The sequence below is a fragment of the Sphaeramia orbicularis genome, chromosome 9 (assembly GCF_902148855.1).
Source record: "Sphaeramia orbicularis chromosome 9, fSphaOr1.1, whole genome shotgun sequence".
In the NCBI taxonomy this organism is placed as follows: domain Eukaryota; kingdom Metazoa; phylum Chordata; class Actinopteri; order Kurtiformes; family Apogonidae; genus Sphaeramia; species Sphaeramia orbicularis.
Window position 1 is genome coordinate 51,661,664 of NC_043965.1, and position 27,007 is coordinate 51,688,670.

The 27,007-nt window shown below is 39.0% G+C and overlaps 1 protein-coding gene, 1 long non-coding RNA gene and 1 pseudogene across 2 annotated transcripts; 1 reads left to right on the forward strand and 2 right to left on the reverse strand.

The window, feature by feature from the left end:
- Positions 1-6,296: 6,296 nt before the first annotated feature.
- On the reverse strand, positions 6,297-18,593 carry LOC115426431 (uncharacterized). Its single transcript, XR_003936337.1, has 3 exons — positions 18,514-18,593; positions 12,844-12,849; positions 6,297-6,307 (listed from the first exon to the last, which is right to left on the reverse strand). It is a non-coding gene; the product is annotated as an uncharacterized LOC115426431 (long non-coding RNA).
- Positions 17,206-19,707, forward strand: LOC115426424 (tubulin beta-1 chain-like; annotated as a pseudogene).
- A 1,516-nt stretch (positions 19,708-21,223) lies between these two features.
- On the reverse strand, positions 21,224-26,571 carry LOC115426250 (apoptosis regulator Bcl-2; the record flags this gene model as incomplete). Its single annotated transcript, XM_075353491.1, is given in 4 exon segments — positions 21,224-22,061; positions 26,114-26,374; positions 26,376-26,489; positions 26,491-26,571. Coding segments are annotated over 4 exon segments (585 nt in total), but the record flags the coding sequence as incomplete, so codon positions are not given.
- Between the last annotated feature and the right edge of the window lie 436 nt (positions 26,572-27,007).

Here is a 27,007-nt window from a genome sequence, read left to right on the forward strand (position 1 = left end):
GGAGAGTTAGAGGAAGAGTAAAGTATCTTCACTTTCACTTTGAACCGCTCTGACAATCACAGAACAATGCCCCCCCCCCCCCCCCCCCCCCCCGACAATCACAGACCGCTACTACCCCCACTCCGACAATCATGGACTACTAGCCCCCTCGCTGCAACAATCACAGACCGTTACACACACACACACACACACACACACCCCTCAGCTCCGACAGATTGGTACCACTGACTTTCTTGTACCAAGGGCCCAACGTGATGAACATAATTAACAGACGATTAACACATAGTGTAGGACTCGTCGTTTGCTGTGGTAGCTCCTTGTAGTAGACGCTCATGCTGGATCTGGCAACCTCTAGTCTGGGGGTAGGCAGAGGGGATACTACGCTCTACAGTATTTTCAATGTGATTGGGGTACCAGTTTTGGCTCTTTTAACCCTGTAAAGCCTCATTGACAGAAAATTCCAGTTATTTTGAAAGTGGAGCCTTTATTGGTCCTTCTGAACAACCCCAAAAATTTTTTTTCAAATATAAATTTCCATCTATGCATTTCAATTTTGTATCATATTTGATACATCAGGTCTCAATGCACAAATATATATATATATTTGTAACAAACAGAAACATAATAAAACACAAACCTGTCTGACAAATTAGTAATTCCTTTTCAAAACTGGCAAAGTTCTGCCTCCTTCCTCATTAATGATAATCTTGTAGTATCAATGGAAAGGCCTCTGGTGAAAGAATTCCTCCCCCCTGATGGATTATCCATTTATTGCATTTATCTAATTGTATACATCATGTTTTTCATGAAAAAAATATCATACTGATCATGTAGAGGACTTCAAAACGTGTATCAAATATGACACATTCAGCATTATAGGGTTAAAGGGAACAAGGCAACATTTTACTGTTTTGGTTCTTCTTCGCTGGTTTTGGTTCTTTTCGCTGGTTTTGTAGCATTTTTCCCAGCACCCCCTACAGTTTTGCAGTACATATTCACTGTCAAATCAAATTTTATTTATATAGTGCCAAATCATAACAAAAGTTATCTCATGACACTTTACATATAAACCAGACCAAAACCAGGTCAAAACCAGACTCTAAGCCAATTTACAGAAACCCAACAGAATCCTCCAGGAGTAAACACTTGTGACTGGTGACAGTGGCAAGGAAAAACTTCCCTTTAACAGCAGAAACCCCGAGCAGACCCAGACTCCTGGAGGATGGCCGTCTGCCTTGACCAGTTGGGGTTAAAGAGAGAGGGTAAAGGAAGAGAAAAAGAGAGAGCGATAGAGACAGAGAGAGACTGGGGGAGAGGGGGAGAAAGGAGATAGGGGAGAAGGAGAAGTAGGGGAGGCACATGGATGCAGTTGATGCAAGATAACTGAACTAGAACATCTATGGAACTATATTAAACACTATCACTGTCGTAAAACCCACCGTTAACTCTCCCCCTCAGACCATGTACATTGGTTTTCAATGAAGCCGGGGACGAGAAGGCAAGAATAGTGATCAATACAGTACTGGAGCGGAGAGGAATGGGAAACTTTAGCCGGACATTGAAGTTTAGAACATTTGTTTTCACCTCACACTGCTCTTTAGCTCTGTGGCTAACATTAGCAGCTCGGTGCCAGCGGCGGCAGACGAAGCATTAGATTGCCAGGTCTCTGCACACACAACCAGTGTGTCATTGTGTCCTCTCCATTTGGGTGGCCAGGGGGGAATGTAGTCCGCCGGGTAGCAGTTGTAGGAGCCTTGGGAGTCGGCAGCTGGGGTTGAGTAGGAGGCTACAGCGTCACCAGCGATCATGGTCTGGTCTGGAATGGTGGTTGGGAGTTGGCCCAGATGTGACAGGGCCTCAAAGCGGTTGGAGAGGGAAAGACAAACTGAGGAGATATTGCTGTCAGTGTCTTTTTTCCTGCCACGGACCCACGACTTCGGACCAAAGCGGCTGTCTGTTCGGTTGTAGAACTGGAGATGGGCTGGCGTGGTCCCAGACACGGGACCCGGGACCACGGAGGGCTGCCTTGAGTCAAGCATATACAGAGATTGTTCATGGGCAACATCCATGCAGGAGGACAGCAACTCTGATTTGACCTCAGTTCCTCAGTAAGTCTGTGGATGTCCTCCCTGAGGTGAGTAATGATTTTTGTTTGTTTGCTGAGCTCTGGGTTCCTTCCTTCAGCAGTTAGCTGCTCTTCATAATTTGCATTTCTCCTCATGATGCTCCTCATGATGTTCCTCATGATCTGCCATCTTCCTTTTTTTATTTTATTTTATAGAGACCAAGCCGAGAGGGCAGGTTGCCAGAAGTCAAGGCCCCTATTGTTTTTCGTTCGGAAGGCATGGGAAGGCGGAACGCCCAGTGCGAGGTCCCGCCCAATGCTGCTTGCAGCTTTAATTTTTTATTATTATTCCGTGCCACTTTGAACTGGGATTTTGACCCCCTAAACTGCTCAAAAACTCACGAAATTTGGCACGTATGTCAGGTCTGGCGAAAAATTTGATAAAATGCAAATATAACCCCGTAGGTGCCATAATGCGCTCTCTTGCACCACCTATGTCAAAAAACCTGGAAACCGCCTATAGCGGCCAGCAGGAATGTCCAAGAGACATGAAACCAATGCCAAAATGTTTGTTACATCGAGCACTACAAATGTTCCAGTGGGCGTTTTTTTTGTGAGATGAAAACAGTGATCGATTTGGACACTGACAGGTGAGTTTGCAACAGGTGATGGGAGTGTGATCAGTTCTGAAGGGTTACTATTTGTCACATTTTATTACATTCTAAACAACAGTGTTTTCCCACAATTTACAATTATATGTATGTTTTTTCATTAGGTCCAAAGGAGGCTCTTCACATTACTACTTGCTTGCTGTCATTTATTTTCATACATTTTTTGGGAGGCATTTCCACCTTTGCGTTTATCACAAATTGCACCTCCGGGTTTTACTAATGTAGCAGGTGCACGTACCTTATGCTAATACTCCAAATGTGTTTTTGCAATCCGAGGTAACACTGATGAAAGTTTTCACCATCTCCTGTATGTCTAGCTGTTCTACATGCATTAGTGTGAGGTGCGTCAGCCTCTTCTGGGTCATGCTGTTCCTCAAGCAGGTTTTAAGGGATGTAAGTCATGCACACGTAAACTTGGGAATCTTAAATCTACAATGAAAAAACCTTGGCCTAATTAAATTGACATTTGAATTCTAACACAAACAATAATGGATCATAGGTCTTGATTGATTAATCAAGGACTTATTATTTAATTTATACATTTGGAATGTTTTGTCCTGTGATCCAGAAGGGGGTGCTGCAGCACCTTGCACACCCCTACTTCCCACTGCCTTGAATGCACCTATTTTTCAGTGTTTTCTGTGGTGGCCGAGAAGTGCGAAACACTTTCACATTTACAAAAGCACATTAACAAATTTGAAAAAAAAAAACTGCATTTAGAAACCCTTTTACATTTTGAAAACAATTTACTTTTAGGGAACAAATTCACAAAATATTAAACACTTGTACTAGTGCCCAGACAGTTCTACAAGTGGCAAAACACAAATACAAATCCCTAAACAAATTAACAAAAGGCAGGGAACCGAAAGGGAACATCCTAGCAATGGAAGTGACACAGCATTTCTCAGGACAGAAACTGTTGTGATTGGTCCAATCAAGCAACCAATCAAAACAGAGGAGAAGTAAGCGCTAAGTGGCTACGGTATTGCTGGGATTGTCATCATCATGGATTGAAGGCCTTGAGTTCTTCATCGCAGGAAGGTAAGGTTTATTTTCCAATGAATTGATTGTGTGGAAGAAAATAGTGTGGAAGTGCTCAGTTAAACAGGAAAAGCTATAGTAAATTTTGTGTTGTGCCCATTTTCTTTACTCAGTAGCACGTAGAGATACATGATATGATAATTTCATATCACAGGTATGATGACCAAAATTATCTCTGTCATCATTATTATTGCAGTTTGTTGAAATTTGCTCAAATGTTCAAAAAGTACTTATACACACTTTGAAATAATTTTACCAAGTTTTATTTGAAAAAATAAATAAATTAATTAATTAATTAAAATAACACGCAAAATGTACTCTCTGTTGGTAGAAACATTAAATAGCACATGTAAACATCAAACATACAAATGTGCATTTATAGATGGCACCTTATGGCCATAAGAGGGAACTGCACTTGGACATTCAGTGCTCAAGACTAGATCTGGGTCATTGATGGATAAGACTTTTGAACAGGCCAATTTTAAAATGCTAAAAATAGGGATATTTTTGGCCATTGTTGAAACATTTGGAATGCAGTGTACACATGCATTTAAAGGTGGGGTAGGAGATCTTGGAAAAAGGTTAGAGCAAGCTACATTTGAAAATACAGAATTCAGAGGTCCAAACCCTTTACTTCAGACATCTCCCTGAAGCTACGCCTCCAGAGTACTGGCACAGCATTGTGGATCCATGTGTACCTCTTTCAGTCTCCTCCAACACCCCCACTCTTGCAAAACAGCCCCAATTCATACCTTACCGGCTAACAATACATTCCCTAGTGATTTAGGTTAGTTACAAAACAGTTTGCCGGTCAACTTTACATCCTAATATAGCTAGCCAAGCTCTGGCTCTGGCTTTGTTTCCTGTACAAGTGCTCCAAGCCTCTGAGAATGCACAATTCATGCACGAAGAGGGGTACGCACAGAGAGGGGTGGGCCAAATGGCAGTTGAGTTTGATAGACATATCATCAATCAATCATTTCAACGGACCAGTTAAAAACACTGGATGGTGTTTTTTCAGTCCTGTCCATTCCACAGGTGACAATTTTTTTTTTAATTTTTGTGTTAGAGCAATTAATTGGTTGCACTCGGGGTGTGAAGGGGATTTTAAGCAATGTAGTAAAAAAAAATGCTCCAGGAAAACATCTCCTCCCCCACCTTTAAGCAAAAAAAAAAAAAAAAAAAATCGAATAAATAGATTTTAGTGTTTTTAAAGTTGAATTAATTGGACACAGCCTTAAAAAAAAAGTCATGTGGGGTGACCATATTTATCTCAAAATTTATATATTTCTTTAACATTACTAATAGTTTAACAAGTATCAGTAACTAAATAAACAGTTTAAGAAAGACAGGTTTGTGTGCCCTTTCATTTTTATAAACCATGGTTTCATAAGTTTATTCTATAACGACAGTGTCTTCCTTGTAATGCAGTTACAATACCCATTTTTGCTCTAAAATCCATAAAACTGATTTAAAATGAATATGTACAGATAGTATCCACTTAACCATTGTATACTATTGATTAATATTTGAGCCAAAACTGATGAATATTCTGTTTTGAATTAAGTACAGTATTGCCAGTCGTTGGTTACCCAACATGACAGATGGTCGCCCCAAATGATGAGAAAACCTCAGGCAGTTCATAGTCTAATTAAAATGTACACAATAAAGTTGAGACGAAAGAAAACTGAACAAATTTTTATTCAAACATTTCAACAATTCAACATTCAAATATCACAAAAGAAAAGAACATGAACATTCAAAAAGTTAAAGTGCAGCACACATTACATGCTTCAGGAATTTGCTCAATGACAAAAAATTCACAAATGAAGGAGGGTTAAGTAGCATCACTTTTGTGGACCCTGGTAGTCACATTGGAAAAGGATGAACAATTTCAGTCAAAAAGTAAACAGAGTTGTACGTATGGAATAAAAACAAAACTATGTCTTGAGTCAATAAGCAATAAACACCAACGTAGTTGCATGGATGTGCCACAACCCTGCTCTTAGGCTGTGACAAAGATGGAAACGGAAGAGGTGGTAAAAAGCCAAACAGTGATTTATTAAACTGTAAGTTTGACTAACTTTTTTGGAGCTCTGGTTGGTTTTTCATTAAATATAGGCACAAAATTTGAAGCTGTCAATGAAGTCCAAGCATTTCATGTATGTCAGAACCCTCACAGAAACAACAACATCTGAGCACAGAGACACTAATAAGTGGAACCCAGGCCTGTATTAGTGATAAATATAATTATTCCACTGTCACAGCAAACAAGCAGAACATCTGACTACAAATGTGCATTATTATTTAATTGTTCCTAATTTAGGACTAGACATTACAAATCTGTAACAAGAACACAAAGAATCAAGAGATGGTCGTACTAATGTTCGTGAATAGAAATGTATTTTACAACCTGACTATGATCTGTAAACAATGGTCCTGGTAAACTCTGCTGGTAGACATAAACAATAAGTTTGTTTATATCACTGCTGTCACCAAGTGTTTGCACCTGGAGGATTTTGTTGGGTGTCTGTAAATTGGCTTAAGAGTCTGCTCTAAACGTAAAGTGTCACGAGATAAGTTTTGTTATGATGTGGTGCTATATAAATACATTCGATTGATTGATATCTGAATAATAAAGTTTTTCATCAGATTTCCTGTCAACGCAACCTGTTGTTAAAATATTTTTATCTCCACTTTATAATGACACAGTTCATAAGTCCAAAGTACAGAACTTTGTGTTGCCCGTCATTATGTCACTAATGTGAGATTAAGATTACCAAAAGAGGGAAGCACATTACAACAGACAAAAATACAGGATGTTCTCCATAATGTATCATGAAGAGAAAATCAGGAAATACGTGACACATACAGTACACTTCTGTTTTTGGAGCCTTGTTTTTTAAAGGACTAAATCTATTTAACTACAAAAGTACAAAGTAGGGAGTTGGATGAAACACAAAACATTTTCATTCAGAGTAAATTCCCTACAGTTCATTTTAAAGTCACTCGATGATTGCAGGGTATGAAAAAAGGAAGTTCTGTGTAATATGCCTCAGTCGTGCTTGTATATCCAGCCATTTTATCAGCTTTTTACACCACTGACACATACGTGAACTTTAGTAACACCTGTTAATACATATATTGGTCGAATGTAGGACGTTTCGGACTTGGACGTTTCGTCCTAGGACGTTTCGGCCTAGGACGTTCCGGCCTAGGATGTTTCGGACTGCACTTTTTGCAGTCCCTAACCCTAACCCTCGAAAGGCCGAAACGTCCTAGGCCGAAACGTCCGTGTTTGAAACGTCCGTCCACCATATTGGTCATATTACATCGAATAAAATGAAGGCACATGAATAAAATTGAATCTTAATCATAAATATGTTGGCTAACTTTGATGTTGAGAAATAAAAGTAATTGTGATGATTTGTGAGTTGACACCAGTGTTGTTCCCATTTAGTTCACATTTGCATATTTGTAAGCTAAATTACTATCACAGTAATGGGTTGTATTTGCTTTATATTTCTGTACAGTGCTACAGTGCTATTAATTTACAAAGCATGTAACTGCACACCCATCTCCAGCACCTCTGCTTTTTAATAATAAGTAAGGGGGGTGTGTGAGGAGGAAGTTTCACACAATACCACTGTGTCTGCATGATTTGCCTACTGTCTAAAATAGCACAGGTTGCACATTTGGACACGGTTATTTCTCATTATGGTTGAGTATGTTTTACCTTTTGTATCAGTGCCTATTTTCCTTTTTGCAATAGTTCATAAATCTCTAAGTATAGAGTGTCTTTTTAGTTTTGATTTGTTGATTTAATATCAGTGACATTAAAACTGAGGAATTCTACAAAAGTAAATGTAAATAAGAGCAACACACTGATAACATATGATTATGATCTGTAAACAATGGTCCTGGTCAGCGTTTCCTACTTTTTAAAAATCACAATTAAGCTATTCACACAAGGTGTATAAGCAAAGAATATTGGTGATTTATGTATCACTTTATGATAAATTCTGGAACAGGAAAATCAGCTGTTTCAGATAAATAAAATGTAAAGGTGTAGGAGACTTTTGTCACCAATTTTTCATCAGATCTGTAAAACCCTGTCATAGCTTAGGAAGCGAAGGCTCACGCATCTGCCTGGCAGCGGCAGTGCTACCATATGATATTATATGGCTGCAACAAACACGACGTGGAAACGGCTGAAACGCAGAAAGCAGAGCAAGTGGAGCTCCACCTGGCAGCGGCAGCTGGGAGCTCCAGCCATTTCTGCGTTGCACTGCCGCTGCCAGGCAGCTGCGCAAACCTTCGTTTCCCACAAAGCACGTCGTGACAAAATTCCGAAGATGACTGAGTTACCTCCCGGCTCTGTTTGTAAACAAATGGTTTGTTTATGGTGGATGGCACTTCGAAATTGTTCATCGTGAGGGAAGAGATTCAGGTGAGTAATCACAGAAAGACTTACGGATTCATGATACTTAGGCTATGACTGGGGTTTTACAGATTTGATGAAAAATTGGTGACGAAAGTCTCCCACAGCTTTAAATAAAACTTAAATGAGACAAAATAAATGCATTGAATTTAAGTAAGCAAGTTATCACAGTATTTATTTACATCTTTTAAAGCAATATATGCATTTTAAATACTGTACAAATGAGACAATATAAATGTTTGTAGATTGAGTTACTGATTTTCACACAGAATGTACACAAAATTTTCATACTATATTCAGCGTACAAGTACAATTAGAACATCGGTGTGTAGTACTATTGAACCAACCTTATTGGGTGTTGTGTGATAATTTTCAGAAGTAAATGTATTTGGCTACCCAAATTTAATCTCCTGAGACTCACCTGTGGGTCACAAACCCACCCATTGGAGTGGATGGTTGAGACAAAGAGCTGCTACCTTCAATCTACACCTGCTGGTTGTATCAGATGTAACTGGGGCAAGGTAACATTGAACTTTGTATAATAAGTGAGAAAAAATAAATAAATAAATAAAGTGTTTGACAGGAAAGGAAAGGGAAAACAAATGAGAAAGAAAGAAACTAACATAGTATTAGTATTAGTCATGGTAGTCGTGATTATACAGATCTCATAGAACTAAAGCCTGCTTCATTGGCCTGAAACTTTGGAAAAATCACCCGAGTCCACTTTATTTTCCCTCTGACTTATTCACTGTATTTCAGAGGCAGCTGCTCAAAGCCTGAATGTATTTCCTGTCTCAGATTTTTTTCTGTCTCTGATTAAGGCCACACTTCCCATAAACTTTGTTGCTTCCTGTCTCCTCCTCTTGTGTGTTTTTTATCATGTTTTTCCTGTTCCGCTGAGAGATTATCTGTCTTTGTAATGATAAACTGATGCTAACATATTGTAAGTATATAAAGTTAAATCTGAAATCACATATGATCAAATCTCAGACATGTATATGGTGAAGAGTGGAACTCCACCCACACCCCTTTCCAAGCTACGCCCCAGCATCGTGACACTGCTGTATTTTTGTAATGTGATATCCTGGGTCAGCGGGGTGGGCAGATGCATCATGGACTTCCCCTGGACCAGACGGTCTTTGGCTGTGCATAGTCTGCTGGTGACTGTCTGGCCATGTTCCATCAAATCAGCTTCCTGAGTCAAATCTCTGGAGAGCATGTAGACACAGCTCTTAAAGCCACATTGCACATAGAGCAGCAGGGAAAAAAATCAATGGAGGGAAGCATTTTTACTTCTTTAATGATTTAAAGCTGGTTGTATCGGCATTTAGCTACACCCTCTATGAAAACCATGTGTATTTTTCTGGCTCCACTGAGTTTATACAAATGTGGTGTTATTTGTGCCTCTACACATCAACATTATAAAGGTTGCTATTGGACTGTCATCCTATATCTCCAATGTCTTAAATTCTGTTCTAAGATACAGGAAAGGGAACAGAAAAAAAAAACAGAGGCAGTGAAACTTAATCATTCATGCGGCATCGAACTGTTTTACTCCAACAGTGACTAAAAGACTAGAGCTCCTTAGTATTAGCATATATTTAACATACTTTCAGTTTATGTTGAAGACACCATATAATCTTATTATACCAATATGTATATAATGTGGCTTTATTCATTTAAATGGGTTTTAATCTGGATCTTTGACATTACTTAAATTCATGTCAGTTTATTTATACTATTATACGTTTGTTCAATATTTAACAAAAATGAATACGCATTTTGATAAACCATACTCATATGGTGACCATTCACCTCTCAGGAAGTTCAATATATTGATAGAAAAAGTTCAAAGCTATAACACTGGAAATCAATAAATTGCTATCATTTTACCACTTCTCTAGGAGACAGGATAATGCACCTTGAAGGAGCTTTTTGTAGTACTGCTACTTTAATATATTAAAAATGACCTGAAATTATCACTGGTGCCCTAAAGTTCTGCCAAAGATGTCAATGTATTGAATTGTAGAGATAAGAAGTGAATTTATTTACAGCAGGGGGCTGGGGGATTTTTGTGTCCACTAGAGGGAGTAGTGAGTCACTCTGCCTGTCTCCCATGGTGAGGAAAAGAATCAGAAAGTGACCAGACGGGATTAGAACCACTAAGGCTACGTTCAAACAGGAGGTCTTAATGCACAATTTGGATTTTTTTGGTGAAATCTGATTTTTTGTGTGCTCATTCATATTACACATTAGATGCAACTTCTATCAGTCTTGAGTATGAACTGAATGCAACCCTGAAGTGACCTCCATGTGCAAAAGAGGCTCTGATGTAATTAGGAATGAGGACATATGTCACGTGACATATCTGGAAGGCATCTCCATTTTGAACTTACAAGCTATCGCTTGCTATGGGCAACAGCATAGTACTGACATGCAGGAAAGAGCTGTATAAATCAAGATTTGAAAAAATCGGATTTGTGCTATTCAAACTGTCTTTAACAGATCGAATACAGGTCACATTTGGGCAAAACATTGGATTTGGGACACATTTGACTATAGTCTGAACAAAGCCTAAGAAACAACTTTTAGAGTCAAAGAAAGTTATTCAGTGATAAAATCTAGACACTTGGTTTCTCCACTGGACACAGCTCTAAAGGAAAAGATTGGAGTTTGATGCTAAAATGGCAGCATGTCTTCTGCACAGGTGAGTTTGATTCTGAGGCTAATGAGAGTATAAATTTATTATGTGATGTTATTATCTTTGCTAAGTTTGACACAGACAGAACTGTGACAGTTCTGACCTTGTTTGGATGATTGTAAACAAATCTGTAGAGCAGCTACAGACGACACAAACTGTACAGAAAATGTGGGTGACTAGTGAATTTACTGTGGCTGTTTTCCGTCTAAAACAGAGCAAAGCTAACAGAGCTATAATGTAAACTATCAGCTGATGCAGCACGTGAGTATTATGAGACACAACATTACTTTGATTGACTGTTACAATAAGCAGCTTGGAGTTTTATTTTGAAGAATAAAACTTGATTAATAATACAGATGTGTGTAAACTCACTTTATTCAGTGACTGACACAGTCTGTGGATATTTAAAGTTGATTTCTTGGTGGTTTTGGTTCAAAGTGTGTTCTGGCATGTGACATCCCCTCACTGTTGAGAGTTACTACAGAGAACCCCTTCACCATTAGATGCCCAATGCTGCTATTGAACAATAAAATGTGTTCTGAACTTCAGTAGAAATATGGTGGTGGAGTAGGGCAGTCTTTGATATAAACTCCTCATTCAGATGATTATATACTGATTATATTCTATATCTGTGACTAGACGCTCTACATTGCTGTAAAACTTACACACTAGACCTTCAAAGTTGTACATTTATGATCCGTCTTTGATTTAGGAGTCCAGTTTTCCTGCAAAGATGGCACTAAAAATGTAACTACTACTGGTCAATCATCCAATATTTTTCTAACTCTATCCAAATTTAAGCAGTTCAAGTCAAATGGATGAAGTGAAATAGAACTGGGTAAAACTACCAGCAGTTAAAAGTTAATGTACATTTTAGAACCACAAAATACAGAATTTTTGAGGGAAAATGCTTAGACAATTCCTGGTGCCCTTTTACTGGTCACTTCTAATGTGCTGTTTGTATAAAAGCAGTATTATACCAGACTGTGTTACGAAATCCTCTGATGCATTATTTAGACAATACTGCATAGCAGAAAGTATTATTTTTTACAATCCAAATGGTGAAAAAAGGAAGACAGATCGCTACAGAGATGTTCTGAAACTTTTGACCATTATTGTAGATAGATGTTGGCTCATTTAGCCATGTGAGAAGGATATGCTTAAGGTTTCAAAATACCAACTTTATTTTGTTTGCATAATGTTTTAGTTACTTGTACTGTGAAATGTTGGATCTTGGTGAAATCACAGTTTTTATGACCTGTAAAACATTACATCATCTGTTTGTAGTTTTATTGTACTTTTGTTGGCTATCTCAAATCTCTATCACAACCTACTTACAAACATGCATCTCTGTCAGCATCTATTCATCATGCATCTTTCCCACGTGAACCATTGTATTTTCATTGTATTTTGTGTTATTTCCCAAAGCTGGCTCAGGGTGTAACCCACACTCGAGCAAACACAGTATGTCCTGACACACTTTTATCGCATCTATAGACTGAAAGGCCTGTGGCTCAGAGCAGAGTGAGATGGGCTGAATGCTGCTGTAGTGAGGAGTCAGTAACTTAATACGACAGTGAATCAGTGGTTCTCACAGCAGACATACTGTACAAAAACCCAGCTGTTCCTGTCTAACACCTGTCCATGCAAAGCGCCCCTACCCTACTGTATCTACAGCAAACACTGGGTGTGTCCAGCATTTCCAAAGAGACTTATATTATCATATTATACTTCTCGGTACATCTTTATCTGTGTGCACTGTACTTACTATCTAAAGCAGGGGTGTCAAGCATACAGCTCGTGGACCAAAACTGGCCAGCCTTAGGTTCCAATCTGTCCCATGGGATGAATTTTTACACAGATGATTTTAAGTCAAGGGTATCTTAGTCAAGGGTGTTTTAGTTCCAAACTCTAAAATTTAAACAATATTCTACCTTCCACTAAATGTTTTGTGCCTTTGTAGATCCAAGGTGATCTTTAAGTTATAATCCATGCATAAATGATCAAATGGGGCATAATACTGTTAACATTACACATATTTTTCTTAAGAAATGTCAGGTTGTTCATGGTTATTCACATTTTTTGTGATAGTTTGTAAATGTAAACATCTTCATATTTTTCTCCCAGATAAAACAGAATAACTTGGAGTTGTCATTATTTATTATTAGAATGTATTATTATTAGTTTCTGCTATTTTAGTATTCATTATTATGCTATTACTTTCCTAGTTTGGCCCACTTGAGATCAAATTGTGCTATATGTGGCCCCTGAACTAAAATGAGTTTCATACCCCTGATCTAAAGTGGCCTAAATTACTGTGCAAAGTGTCCCATTAATGATGATTTTAACATATGATGTAAAATGTACAGTCTCATTTGGATTATTTACCTTCAAAAGAACAACACTGTACTCAATTCAACAAGAAGACATCATATTGACATATTATATTATTATATTATAATTCTGGGTCTATCTTTGATCTGCATGTACTGTACTTAGTATCTAAAGTGATCTAAATGACTGTGCAAGGTATACAATATATGATATGCAGTCTCATTTGTATTATTTCCATTCCAAAGCTCGATGCTGTACTCATTTCAACAAGAAAAGCATGCCAAAGCTAAATTATTTCATTGTAAATTATGATGAGAAGGACTCCAGCAACACATTTGTCATGCACAATGAAAGCATATCACATTGCATGATCTCACAATGCAGTAAATGTAGTGAAATATTATGTTTCAACCCTTTGATAAAAGCTTCTGCTCCTCTTTAAGCTCCTCAGTAGAGCACATGCTTCTGCCAAGGCCAGAGTCCGACAGTCAAATTTAACACCATATCTCAAAAAGTAAGAAAAAGGATCCACCCTTTTTTTTTGGGCCCTGCTCCAGAATTCAATGGGTTTGTCCTTGGTTTGTATCCTACACTTCCAAAAAATTTCACAAAAATCAATTTGTATTTCCACTCACCACCCAGACAGGAGCATCAATCTTAACTGAACTTGGTCACAAAAATATTTTAAATTAAATATCATTGCTTAGATCCAGAGGCTATACTGTACTTCCCTTTGAGCTACTTTGCAGAGACAGAGACATACTTTGCCCTGAATTTTAGTTTTAGTTTAGTTTACTTTCAGAAATAATAATACAAAACGTAGGAAAAAAAACAAAACACTCACACACACACAAAAAAAAAAAAAAATAGAATAATAGAAAATGGAACAACTGATGTGCCTGAAAGGGAGTAGGAAGAAGCCACTTTTAAGTGTATTACAAGTATTTCATGATCTAATCAGTGATGATTTTGTCAAGCCATTACAGCATTTGAGCAGGGCCAGTGTGGGTGTGTCCATCCCGACAGCATCTGTTCCCTCATTGATCTGGCTGCTGGAGGCTGAGTGCTGAATGCTGCAGTATCCTGAGAGATGCTGAGTCATAGGAACCTGCACTGGTTCAACAAGGTTTCACAGACACACAGATTGTGTGTTACTGTACTGCAAATACACTGTGGGAAGCATTTTATCATGAAGTATTGTACTCATAAAAATGTATTAAACTGCATAACGTCCTCCCAATACGCTGAAAGGTTTTTCAAAGCATTAAGCTTTGGCTGACCAGTTCATTTTGTTGCCACAAACCACTCAAAGCACACGTCACCCCCCCTTAAAAGAATGAATAATTGATCAGTTTTGGCACAGATACAACAGACTGCAGAAAGACAAAACTCACTGAGATGAAAGAGAGGATCCAGGGTTCTGAGCCATGAGACTGATTGTCTTTTTGCTAACACTGCAACACTCTCAGTTTAATACTCAAAGGAAACGCAGTGTTTTCTTCTTAAATACAGATCCAACACTTGATTGATAGTTGAATTCTAGCGTACAAACTAGTGAGCTTTGTCTCAGTACATTTATCTCTTTTCATAATTCAAAGCCTTGTTGCACAAAGCAGGGTTTATAAAGAAATGGTTTGGTGTGGTTAGGTGTTTGGTGTGGTGAGGTTCACAAATCCCCAGCCTTAGCCCAATCTGGATTAACTGGAACAAGGATAACAAGCAACACATTAATGCCCACACTGTTGGAATGAGGAGCTGGAATCACATGTGGGTGTAAAGTTCAAAATGTGCAAGAAACATGTGTTCATTTGGTTAAATATGAAAAGAGATATTATTTTACAGTACAATATTACATTTAGAGTGAAGTAGGCTCTAGTAAAATGCTCCATGTCTATTTTATACTTTAGATTTTTCTTCAGTTTTATTAATAACTGTGTATTTATTCATGTCCTTATACTTTGAATTTTTATATTTTTCCTTTTAAATTCTCATCTTTTTATATCACTGCACACTGTATTGGCCTAAGCACCCTAATTTCATTCAAAATTGTAATGACGAAGTCTATTATGATTCTGAATATCATCACTAATATAATACACAAATGGTTTAAGTATAAATACCCTTTTCTATCTGGGTATAGCTTGGTTAAGGTTAGGAAAAGTCTTAATCAGGGAAGTTACTTTTGACTTCAATTAATTTCAAAACATAATGTAAGCTACTTTAACTTCTGCTATATGAATTAAACATGACACTGTAGGTCGAAGCTGGTAGAGAATTAGTCATGTCAGCACCTGTGAAGGTGAATCCTGCCCCTTAATATAATTTAAGGAGTTAATGCAAACCTTTTTCTAAAAAAGATACCTTCCACGTGTTATATGTTTTCACAGAAGGAGATCAGAAAAAGATTGTGATTTTCATGTGACGCCAAGTTAAAAAAAATAAACATATATGGGTCTGGTGACATGAATATTTGCATGTCAGGCTGCAAAACTTTGAAAAAGACAGCACACCTACACAAACCAGCTCAAGGGGAATAGCATACAGTACTAGTTATCACATCATATTTGCTTGATGACACATGCGTTCTGTGACCTAGCCCTGCCACAGAACTGAACAGAGACCTTTCTGTGTCAGATTACAATACATGCACAGCATGACCTACATTTGTATGATATAAGCATAGCAGCGGTGTCTCTATAAAAACCAGAGCCAGGCTCAGGGGACATCAAGTCATAATAACACCACTTAGACTGAATTACAGACATGTACTACCATTCATCTATATTCAGAAAGCTTTCCTGTGTAGAACTAATCTACACAAAATGCATGGTATGCATAGATACCATTCCAAAGGGTGGTTTTGGAGAGCTTATACAGTATAAAGCCCTGCACTAATGCACAGATATCCCCAATGCCCAGTGGGACAGCCTAATCGTCATGGCGACAACCAGCTGGGGTCGATGTTTTTCCCTCTAGGTTGTTAGAGACATGGCTACTGCAACTGTACCATACAGGAGCGCTGGTGTCACTGTCACATTCATGCCTGGTATTCAGATGAATAAACCATCTGCCCTAAATCCACAGGTCTGCTCAACATACAACAGCCATAATACATACATAAAGATTTGGATTTAGAGATAGAAAGGAGCGCAAAACTTAAAGCCAAGAGTTAGCATTTAGGATAAAAGAGGAATTTACATCCAATATTACTTAAATACAAGCTAATAAATCCAAAAAATTAACACATCGGTATCATTTACTCCATCTAAGCATTAATGCATATCAGTTACTTTTCTATTTCATGGACTGTAATGTTATCATCCTGTTTTCAATGTAACATGGCCTCAGAATTAATCTTTTCATTCCAAACTGTAACCACACCAGCTCATTACAGCAAACTGATCCAAGAGAATGGGAACTAATCTGTGAAATGAGCTGCTTCGTTGGTATGAAAAACTGCAGACAAACACAGCCTCTAAAGCACATGACTGCAAAATCACTGCTGAAGTCATTCCAGAGTCAAGGCCTGTGCAACTGCAAATATTCAAACTTCTAACCAGACCCCATTCATTGCTCAGCCACGTGGACTGCTCAGAAATAGCGTACATCAAGAACGTATGCTTCAGGAATCCGCGTTTAAAAATTTATTATTTTACTACTCCTTGACGAAATGCGAGGTTTCGCTGAATTACTTCGACGGTATCGGTTGAGAAATGCAGAAGAAAACTGGTCTGTGTCGCATTTTCTTTCCGCCATCATGAAGGAAATAGGCCAACGTCTCTAGATTATGCATTAGTCACACATGTGACAGAAGCGAAATTGACAGTGCATTTGGACCAATAGCGTACAAGCACGTCACATGTTATTGGTCTACATTTATGTCTGTAAAAGTGGACTGTGCATATAAGCCAATAGGGATTCGTGGTGTGTGGAAAGGGGGAGGGTCAAATGTCATATAAAAGACAACGGTCAGCCCTCGTACACGCATTTCAACGAAAGCCAGACAACCTCTGTGTGAGACTTGCTCTACCTCCAGACAAAATGAGGGAAATTGTGCATCTTCAGGCCGGCCAGTGCGGAAACCAGATTGGTGCCAAGGTGAGTACGGTTTAATTTTTGTTTTGAGTCGCGTTTGTTATCTTTTCATTCCAAAAACGCCATGTTTTGTGGTCTTAAAGCCGGTGCTTTGTGCCCGGCCCGGCAACCACACCCAGGGAATTTCATTGTGTCCTATTAGTGAACGCTGCTCTAAGATTACATCCGTAGTTGGGCCCTTTTAGTGGTGTTTTAAGAACACGGTATGTTAAGGTGGATATGAAGCTAAATATTTCAGTTAAACATAATTATACGGAAATACTGATTTCCAACAGTTGCGTCAAGATGACTTGCACAAGCTCAAAAATAACAAAAGTTGTTGGCAACAACCTTAAATGGACTACATTAATGTTAGTGTTTAGTAGTAAAAGGTGAATGTAAATCTGAAGAGGTGAGTGTCTTCATGAGTTATGTCCTCTTATATTCTAACGGTCATTGAACGTTGTGTAGTTGAACTGGCTGTGTCCGGGTAGAAATTGGTGGTTGTGTAACGGGCCGGGCGCGTTGAGGCCTGCTCCGCGGTGCTTTTGTGCTCTGCTTCCCAGGCGGGAGGCGGTGTTGGCGGTTAGTGACGTAAGAGGAGTTTTCAAATTCATAAGCGCCCACCCCCACCCCCCCCCCCCCCGAGCTGCAGCCAATAGGGCGTCAGGCCGCGCGCGCCTTAGAAAGCATGGCGGGAAACGGAGTTTCAACAGACTAGTGGCCTTATGTAGCTCACTGTTTAATACCCCTAGTCTAATAAGAAACCGATAAATTCTATGCATTAGTCTCTAGAGCTCTTATGACTGCATATTTCTGTCCAGTTCTGGGAGGTGATCAGTGACGAGCATGGCATTGACCCAACTGGAACCTACCACGGAGACAGTGACCTGCAGCTGGACAGGATCAATGTCTACTACAATGAGGCCTCTGGTATGTGTCTCGTTCATTTCAAAATCCTAATTTGTCATCTTGTATTTATGCAGTCTTTAATTTCCTGGATTTTTGCCTCTCTAGGTGGTAAATATGTTCCTCGTGCTGTGCTGGTTGATCTGGAGCCGGGCACTATGGATTCAGTGAGGTCCGGACCCTTTGGTCAGGTCTTCAGGCCAGATAACTTTGTTTTTGGTAAGTGCACATCTGTCTATTTGGCTTTTGTTGACACATGACTATAGACATATTAAACTTTTTTTTGTTGTTATTCCAGGCCAGAGTGGTGCTGGTAACAACTGGGCCAAAGGTCATTACACAGAGGGTGCAGAGCTGGTGGACTCTGTCCTAGATGTGGTGAGGAAGGAAGCTGAAAGCTGTGACTGCCTGCAGGGTTTCCAGCTCACACACTCCCTGGGTGGTGGTACTGGTTCTGGTATGGGTACTCTGCTTATCAGCAAAATCCGTGAAGAATACCCTGACCGTATCATGAACACCTTCAGTGTGGTGCCCTCCCCCAAAGTATCAGACACAGTTGTTGAGCCCTACAATGCCACACTATCAGTCCACCAGCTCGTAGAAACACAGATGAGACCTACTGCATCGACAATGAAGCTCTGTATGACATCTGCTTCCGTACCCTCAAGCTCACAACTCCCTCATATGGTGACCTCAACCACTTGGTCTCTGCTACCATGAGCGGTGTCACCACCTGCCTCAGGTTCCCTGGACAGCTCAACGCAGACCTGCGTAAACTGGCTGTCAACATGGTGCCATTCCCCCGTCTGCACTTCTTTATGCCAGGCTTCGCTCCTCTCACAAGCAGAGGCAGCCAGCAGTACAGATCCCTCACTGTGCCAGAGCTCACTCAGCAGATGTTTGACGCCAAGAACATGATGGCTGCCTGTGACCCACGCCATGGCCGCTACCTTACAGTTGCTGCCATCTTCAGAGGCCGCATGTCCATGAAGGAGGTGGATGAGCAGATGCTGAACGTGCAGAACAAGAACAGCAGTTACTTCGTTGAATGGATTCCCAACAATGTCAAGACCGCTGTCTGCGACATTCCTCCCCGTGGCCTCAAGATGGCTGCCACATTCATTGGCAACAGCACAGCCATCCAGGAGCTGTTCAAGCGCATCTCTGAGCAGTTCACAGCCATGTTCAGGCGCAAAGCTTTCCTCCACTGGTACACAGGTGAGGGTATGGATGAGATGGAGTTCACTGAGGCTGAGAGCAACATGAACGACCTGGTGTCAGAGTACCAGCAGTACCAGGATGCCACCGCTGAGGAGGAGGGAGAGTTTGAGGAGGAGGGTGAGGAGGAGCTGGCTTAAATGTCTAACTTTTTCCCTTTTGCTGTCAAATCTTTGCAGTGAAATATAACGTTCCAAGTCTTTTTCAGTGTTCTGTTTATGTTAATAAAGTCCTCAAGCATATTTGAATCCTGCCTCTTGATTACAGTAGTTAGTGTGCATTTCCTTATTCTAAACGCATTACCACTGCTGTACATGTGGCTGAACTACAGGCAATTGATTACTGAGGATTTATCTATAAATGTAGTTGAGCAGTAAAATTTTACAAGTACATGGTGGATTGAGGTTGAGTAAATGCTTACTATTTCCTGAAAGGTATTCTCATTTAACTACCTTTGCATTGCATATGACTATTGTGAGCGAAATGGCATTTCAGTTGACTGATTTGATGGTAGTGTACTGAGGTCAATTATGACAACCTGACTTCTGTCCAGAGTAGGGAACATTAACAAGGAAAATTCAGGTACAATTATGCCACAGAACTTGATTGAAACTCAAGCTCTCACCAGCCAGGCTGCTCTAATATCTCATTACATGCAAACGCCTATTAACTTGTAGAATTAATGCAATAAAAACTCCATGACATGAATATGTATTAAGTCTAACTTAATCTACTGGACAAAAGTAAGCAATGCCCTGTTACATGGAGCTCAGCAGGTCAATTTTAAGAACCAGATCAAAGGTCATATTGTACAGCACAAACAACCTTATTAGCTCCATTTCCAGCATGTGACTATTGGAATGGCTTAAAAGCTCTGATGTAGCCACCAGTGTGTATGTACACATCAGTAATAACCAAAAACACCATTAAACTGTAAAATATGATTCAGACTGTTCTCTGGTTTATTTCATGTACAATTTTCTCCAGAATTAAAGACCCTAGAGGGACTTCATAATGTAGTACAGGGGTGTCAAACATACAGCCCATGGGCCAAAACAAGCCCGCTAAAGAGTCAAATTAGGCTGATGGGATGAATTTGTGAAATGCAACAATTAAACTGAAGATATTAACAATCAAGGATGTCAAAATCATTTTAGTTCAGGGGCCACATACAGATAATATGATCTCAAGTGGGTCAGACCAGTAAAATAGTAGCACAATAACCTGTAAATAATGACAACTCTAAATTATTTTTGTCTTAGTGTTAAAAAAAAAAAGTATAATTGCAGGAAAATGTTTACATCTACAAACTTTGACAAAAATGTGAATGAACCAATCAAAATGAAAGGTCTTCAGAGAAGTGCAATTTTAACATTATTCTGCCTGTTATTAAATGTTCAGTGTCTTTGTAGATCCACTGTGATCTGTAAGTTGTAATGTACATGTATAAATGATAAATTGATGTAATTTAACCTTTTTCACTGTTAGTATTTTACTGGTCTGGCTCACTTGAGATCATATTGGGCTGTATAGGCTTTATGCACAGCCCCACTACTTCCTGAACTTAATGCAGCTCCTTTATTTCCGGCCTTTCTTTGTTGGACACACTGGTTAATCCGGGCTTGTCTGACTACAGTAGTCACAACAAGAAGTAGCAGACACACCTGAATTTATCAGTGTGTCCAATAATGAAAGACAGGAAATAAAGGAGCTGCCTTTTTTTTTAATTGGAACTTTAGAACATACAACAATATACAGACTCTTATAGAGGACATCTCAATAATGACAGGAAAGATTCAAAAAGGAACATGTAAAGTAGCACTACATCTATGACAAGTCAACAAATGAAAGAAATACAAAAGAACAAAAAAGGGAGCTGTAAAATAAGTATAACATAAAAACCATTGGAGCAAGACTAAAAAGGACTGATAAATGTTGCTTAATTTCACTATGTAATTTTTTGGCTGATTTATGAGAGTTTTTTGAAGCGATGAAAAAAAAAAAAAACTGTTCAAAATCATTTATGAACCATTTAAAAGAGGGCTTAGAATTTTCCATTTATTACAATGAATATGATATTTACAAAAAAGAACAATTATATTAATAAGATCAGATACAGACAAATTCAAATTATCTATAAAATAAAGAATATCAACAGTATCAAGCAACGGTACATCATCAGTTTGAAGAAACAGCCAATTCTTGATGTCAAACCAAAATTCCCAAGTAATTAGACTTAAAAAATAAAAATAAAAAAAAAAATGTTCTAATGTTTCCTCAGACTTGGCACAGAAGGAGATAGCTTCTCCTTCAAATTTACGCTTTTTGACAAATTCCGCAAAAGGAACTGCCTTAAGTTCAGGAAGTAGTGGGGCTGTGCATAGAGCCCATTTGGCTCCTAAACTAAAATGAGGCTGAACGTTTTAAGAGCATGTCTAGTAAGAGATTCTGGTTCTAGTCACTAGGTGGCAATGTTGGCTAAGCTACTCTTTTCCACAGGCAGTAGATGAGGATGCTGGAAGCCAGAGCCAGTAGAGACCAGCAGCACACCCTCTTCACATGACCCTCCAAGTCCTGCTTCACCCCAAACCGGGACACGAAACCACTCTGTGACAGCAGAAGGGAACCAAACATTTCCATTAGATGTTAGAAACTTGAGGTAAGTTAAATGGACTGACTGCTCAGATGTTCCCTGGATTGTCCTGGAATGCACCATGGGAATGGAATGAATTAACTTTTCACTTGAACTTTTCTTTGTTTTGTGGCTTTCTTATGTTGATAATTTGCCATAGGCATTGCTTTTAGGGAACTGAAAAATAAAAGTTTATTGAGTTTATAAAAGTTTATTAATATTAAAGTAATTTATCCAAAGTCTCATCAAACTGAAATGTGGTAGTACTTTAAGCAATATTACCTGCTGTATTTTACTCATTAATGTTAATTTACGGGTTGCAGGGAGGACTACTGTCTATGCAAACAGTTATACCTCCTTTGTGTGTCTGACAAAGTCACACATCTTGAGCAGTCTCTGTTTTGTCTTGATGACAACAAGACAAGTGGGTGAACAGCTATGCAAAAATATTCTGGTACCATTCATTCATTCATTCATTCATTCATTTTTTGTTCCGCTTAGAGCAGTGTTTTTCCACCTTGGGGTTGAGACCCCATGTGGGGTTGCCAGGAATTGATAAAATTGATTAAAAAAAATTTAAAAATCTTGCAAATTATAAATATATGGTGAGTTGAGGGAGACAATCACGGTACATGAAAGACATAACAAACTGAAGCTGAAACTGAAGCACTGTGGTACCGTTATCTTTCAAATGTTCATTGTGGTCGGTTCAAGATGCTGCAGCTCTTTCATAATTCATAGTTTGAGTTATTGTTGTTCAGTATTAATTTGCAGCCTTGTAAATACAAGCTGGACTGACTGTACATATCCTAACCTAGGAAAATAAAATTCTCCTGCACAAGCAGTAATCTCAGTCTGGCATTTCTGCTTCTGTCCATAATAATATAAATTATATAGCCTAAATGTCATCTAAAATTGGCGTTTATTTGCAACATAGTATTTACAGCTATTACATGATCAAAACCAAATTAATTTTAGCCAAAAAAAATGTCTCAGTTTTGAATGTAAGAGGTCGCCAGAAATTTGTGATGTTAAAATGGGGTCACAAGCCAAAAAAGATTGGGAACCACTGTCTTAGAGGGTCGCATAGATGATGAGGATGATGATGATGATGGAGCCTACCCCGATACAAGCCAAACAAAACTTATCACAAAAGAAGGGAACAATGCTCCAGGTATGTCAGTTAATTTTCTTTTTCTTTTTGCATTGTCATAAATAGGCTCCAACACCTATAATATTGTAGATAGGCTCCACCATCCCCGTGACCCTCCAGAGGATAAACCAGTATGGAAAATGACTGAATGAACATTTATCATTTGCATTAAACATGTATCAAAGAGAACAACAGGTATTTCTTATAGATGCATAAACAGCTCCAATTATCTGCTGATCAGCAAAAGCAAGAAAAATATATATAAGCTGTCCATCACAGTGCTGGAGAAACATCAGGCAATTCAGATGAAAATGTAGGAATACAAAGACGTTTAGTAGTTGTTTTGTGGGGGAAAAAGAGTGACCAAATTACACTTTTAAGGCGGTCGGCACAAAAGAATAGAAAAGCTCCCGTCTTCAGTGAAGTGATTTTATACTTCTGAGAAGGAAGAAGTCCAATTTCCCCATAGTGGGATCAACAAAGTCTAATCTAATCTAAATGTACAGTACAGTGCAAAAGTTTTATTACACCTTTGTCTTTGTTGTTTGTGCAGGGTTGAAATGATCATGCATACTTATTTCTCCTTCAATTTACTACTGCAGTCAAGTGGACCACACTTTAAAATCTATGTGCGTCTATTCTAGACATTACAGTACAGAAAAAAAATTGAACGCTTGATAATGGAGACTTTGAACCCCTATAAAATCATTTCCTTAAGAGGTCACAAAATAATTCCAATGTATTATTGTTCAGACTGATGAATACTATGAGTCTGATGCATTTTCAAGAACATTTATTGTCAAAATTATTAATTCAAAGGTAAAGTCTATGAAATAATCAATATCGATCAAGTAATTTTCTAAACTTTGAACCCTTATAAAATAATTTCCTTAAGAGGTCACAGAATAATTCCATTGATCATTTCATGATTTTTATCTTTCAATTATTATTAATTTTGACAGTACTTCTTCTTGAAAATGTATCAGAATTAATAGTGCTCACCAGTGTGAACAAATAGCATTTTAAGTGTTGTCTGACCTCTTCACATAATGTTTTTATGTAGATCTAAAAATGGAGAAATGAGCCAATCAGCACATAATCTTTCATGTAACTTACCTTTAAATTATTAATTATTTTTGAAAATGCATCAGACCCATTGTACTCATTAGTCTGAACAATAATCCATTGGAATTATTCTGTGACCTCTTAGGGAAATGATTTTATAAGGGTTCAAAGTCTCCATTATCAAGCGTTCATCTTTTCCCGCACCGTAATGTCTAGAATAGACCTGCATATATTTTTAAAATGAGGCTCACTTGACTGCAGTAATTTACTTCAGATACAACAAGAAAATGCAGGAAATATGTGCACAGCTTTAAAACACACAAAAAAACTCAGCTAAATGTGTTATAAAGGTTAAAGCAGTGTAGTCCAGGGTATACCTACTTATTTTTCAGTCAACATTGTGTATACCAACTTCTAAATCCCCCTGATGTGTTCAGTAGTATCTGCAGCCAAATTGCCCATTTTTCCCCTAGGATGGTGAAGCCATGACCCGCCCTACTCTGCCTCTAATTGGCTAGTACTTGATGCCTTCACTGATTAGATTGGTTAACTTCAGGCATGAGGACTGATGAGCCAATCAGAGGCAGAGTGGGGTGGGTCATGCAGAGGAAAATATTGCTGACTAGCGCTGGCCACCTCAGGAACCTGATTGGACACCTCAGGTGCCAAACTGTCAATGTTTTGTATGCATCTGTAGCTTCAATAAAGATGTATAAAAAGACAGACAGACAGACAGAAAGAAAGAAAGAACTGTTCTTCTCGCCGTTGTCTGTTTCTGGGGTGAAAACTCAGCACTGCCCCTGGAAGCTTGGAGCACTTCTGTTGTGTGAGTGGATATGCAGCATTTTCTTCTTACATTTATTTCAGTTTCTGCAGCACTCATTTCTTACAGTGCGTTTCCGTATTTGCAAAACGTTTCTGTATTTGCAGCATTTTCCTCTAGCATTTGTTTTCTTATATGCAGCACGTTCTTTTAATATGCAAGCTAACTAGCACTGGCCATCTCTGGAACCTGATTGGACATCTCAGGTACCAGTGCCACCCCAGTTGATTGACAGGTCACTGCATGTGACTAAAGACTAAAGATGCATTATTATTGGAAAAGTGGACGAGAAAGGCAAAAAAAAAAACGTATTTCAAGTAAGTGACACATATCGTGAGAACCTACTTTCATGGAACACTTAATTCTGAGGTAAGTTTTAAGGTGGTTTCCAAATGAGTCACTGTTAAACTACTGGTCATATGACCCCACATTTAGAGAAGAGATTTGTTGCCAATAGCTAAACTGTGTGGCTAGGCCAACGTTATGAAAAGCTAATGTTATCCTATGTTTGCCTCATGTTGAATACATTTACATTCATGCTGCTTGTGTGACCAGTAACACCTACAAACTGCGCCTGATCAAGTCATGATCATTTTATAATAGTGAGCAAATACTACTGTTGGATTTTTGGGTAAACTAAACAGAGTAGTCCTACATGTCACTGCTTCTAAAACAGGGTGTTTTTTCTTTTTCTGGACTACTTTAAAAAAAAAAAAAAAAAAATGAGACTATACCCACTTCTCCAGGGACCACTACACCACTGGGTTAAGTCACTATTTAGTGTGACCCCTAACCCCATGACAAGACAGAGCACAAATAATTAGAAACATCTGACGTGTTTGTCTGCTTTCAAAATAATTACTGTCCCTACTTAATAAATAAATAAATTATTGGAACTAAAACAAGGTGACCATATACTCTAGTATATTGGTCACTTTTGCCTCTCCCCGTGTGTGATACTAAATTGGTTTCCTAGGTTTAATTACCCATCCTCCCTTGTCCCGTATCTCAGGGCAGATGACCCTCTCCACGTAGCCCCCCACACACTCCTTCAGCTGGGTTAGGACAGCCTCCATGCCTCTCTCATGGCAGTGCAACGCCATCTGTCCGGCCAGCACATACACTGACAGCACGGCGCTCCAGGCCAGGTCCCGCCGCTGTCCCCCAGGGACAGGGGGGAAGAAATGCTCGTCCAGGATGCTCACGAGCATGGGGCAGGCCGTGGTCTCCCTCACATCCTGGAAGACACCGTGGCCAGCGCCTGAAGAAGATGGGGAAGCGGATAAGGAGTTCATCACCGGCATGACGAAGGGCTGCGGTGCATGCCGTAGGGGCCGGTCCCCATGGCACCATCTGCTCCCCCTGTGGTTACATAGTCTATGTAGTCATGGGCCATGAGAAAAGCCTCCCTCACTAGCGGGTCAGGACTGTTCAGGCCCAGTTGGACTCTGGAACCTCTGACTGGCACATGGTCACCTCTTACCGCCACTTCATTAATCACCTCTCTGTGGTCTCATACAACAGCATCGCCATTTTGTCAGTCGCATCATCGGGCCATTCTCATATGAGGACACTGTTCATGGGAAATAAATGAAAACACACATTAGCGACCTTACAAGTACATGCTCTACTGTCACTTCCAACTAAGAAACAATTTAACAGGTGGATAGTGGTGGAGTTTTGCAGATTTCCAACTGAATACTGAATACGTAGCTTCACCCTCCCCTAAAAATGCAAAAGGCCTAGACTCACACATCTCAGGATGAAAAATCTCCCATTAAACTTTAAGGAAATATGATGTTTATTTGTCAAATCAGCATGAACAGGACATCTTACAAGCTGTAACCATGACGTGTCCCAATATTTTGTCCATATGGTTT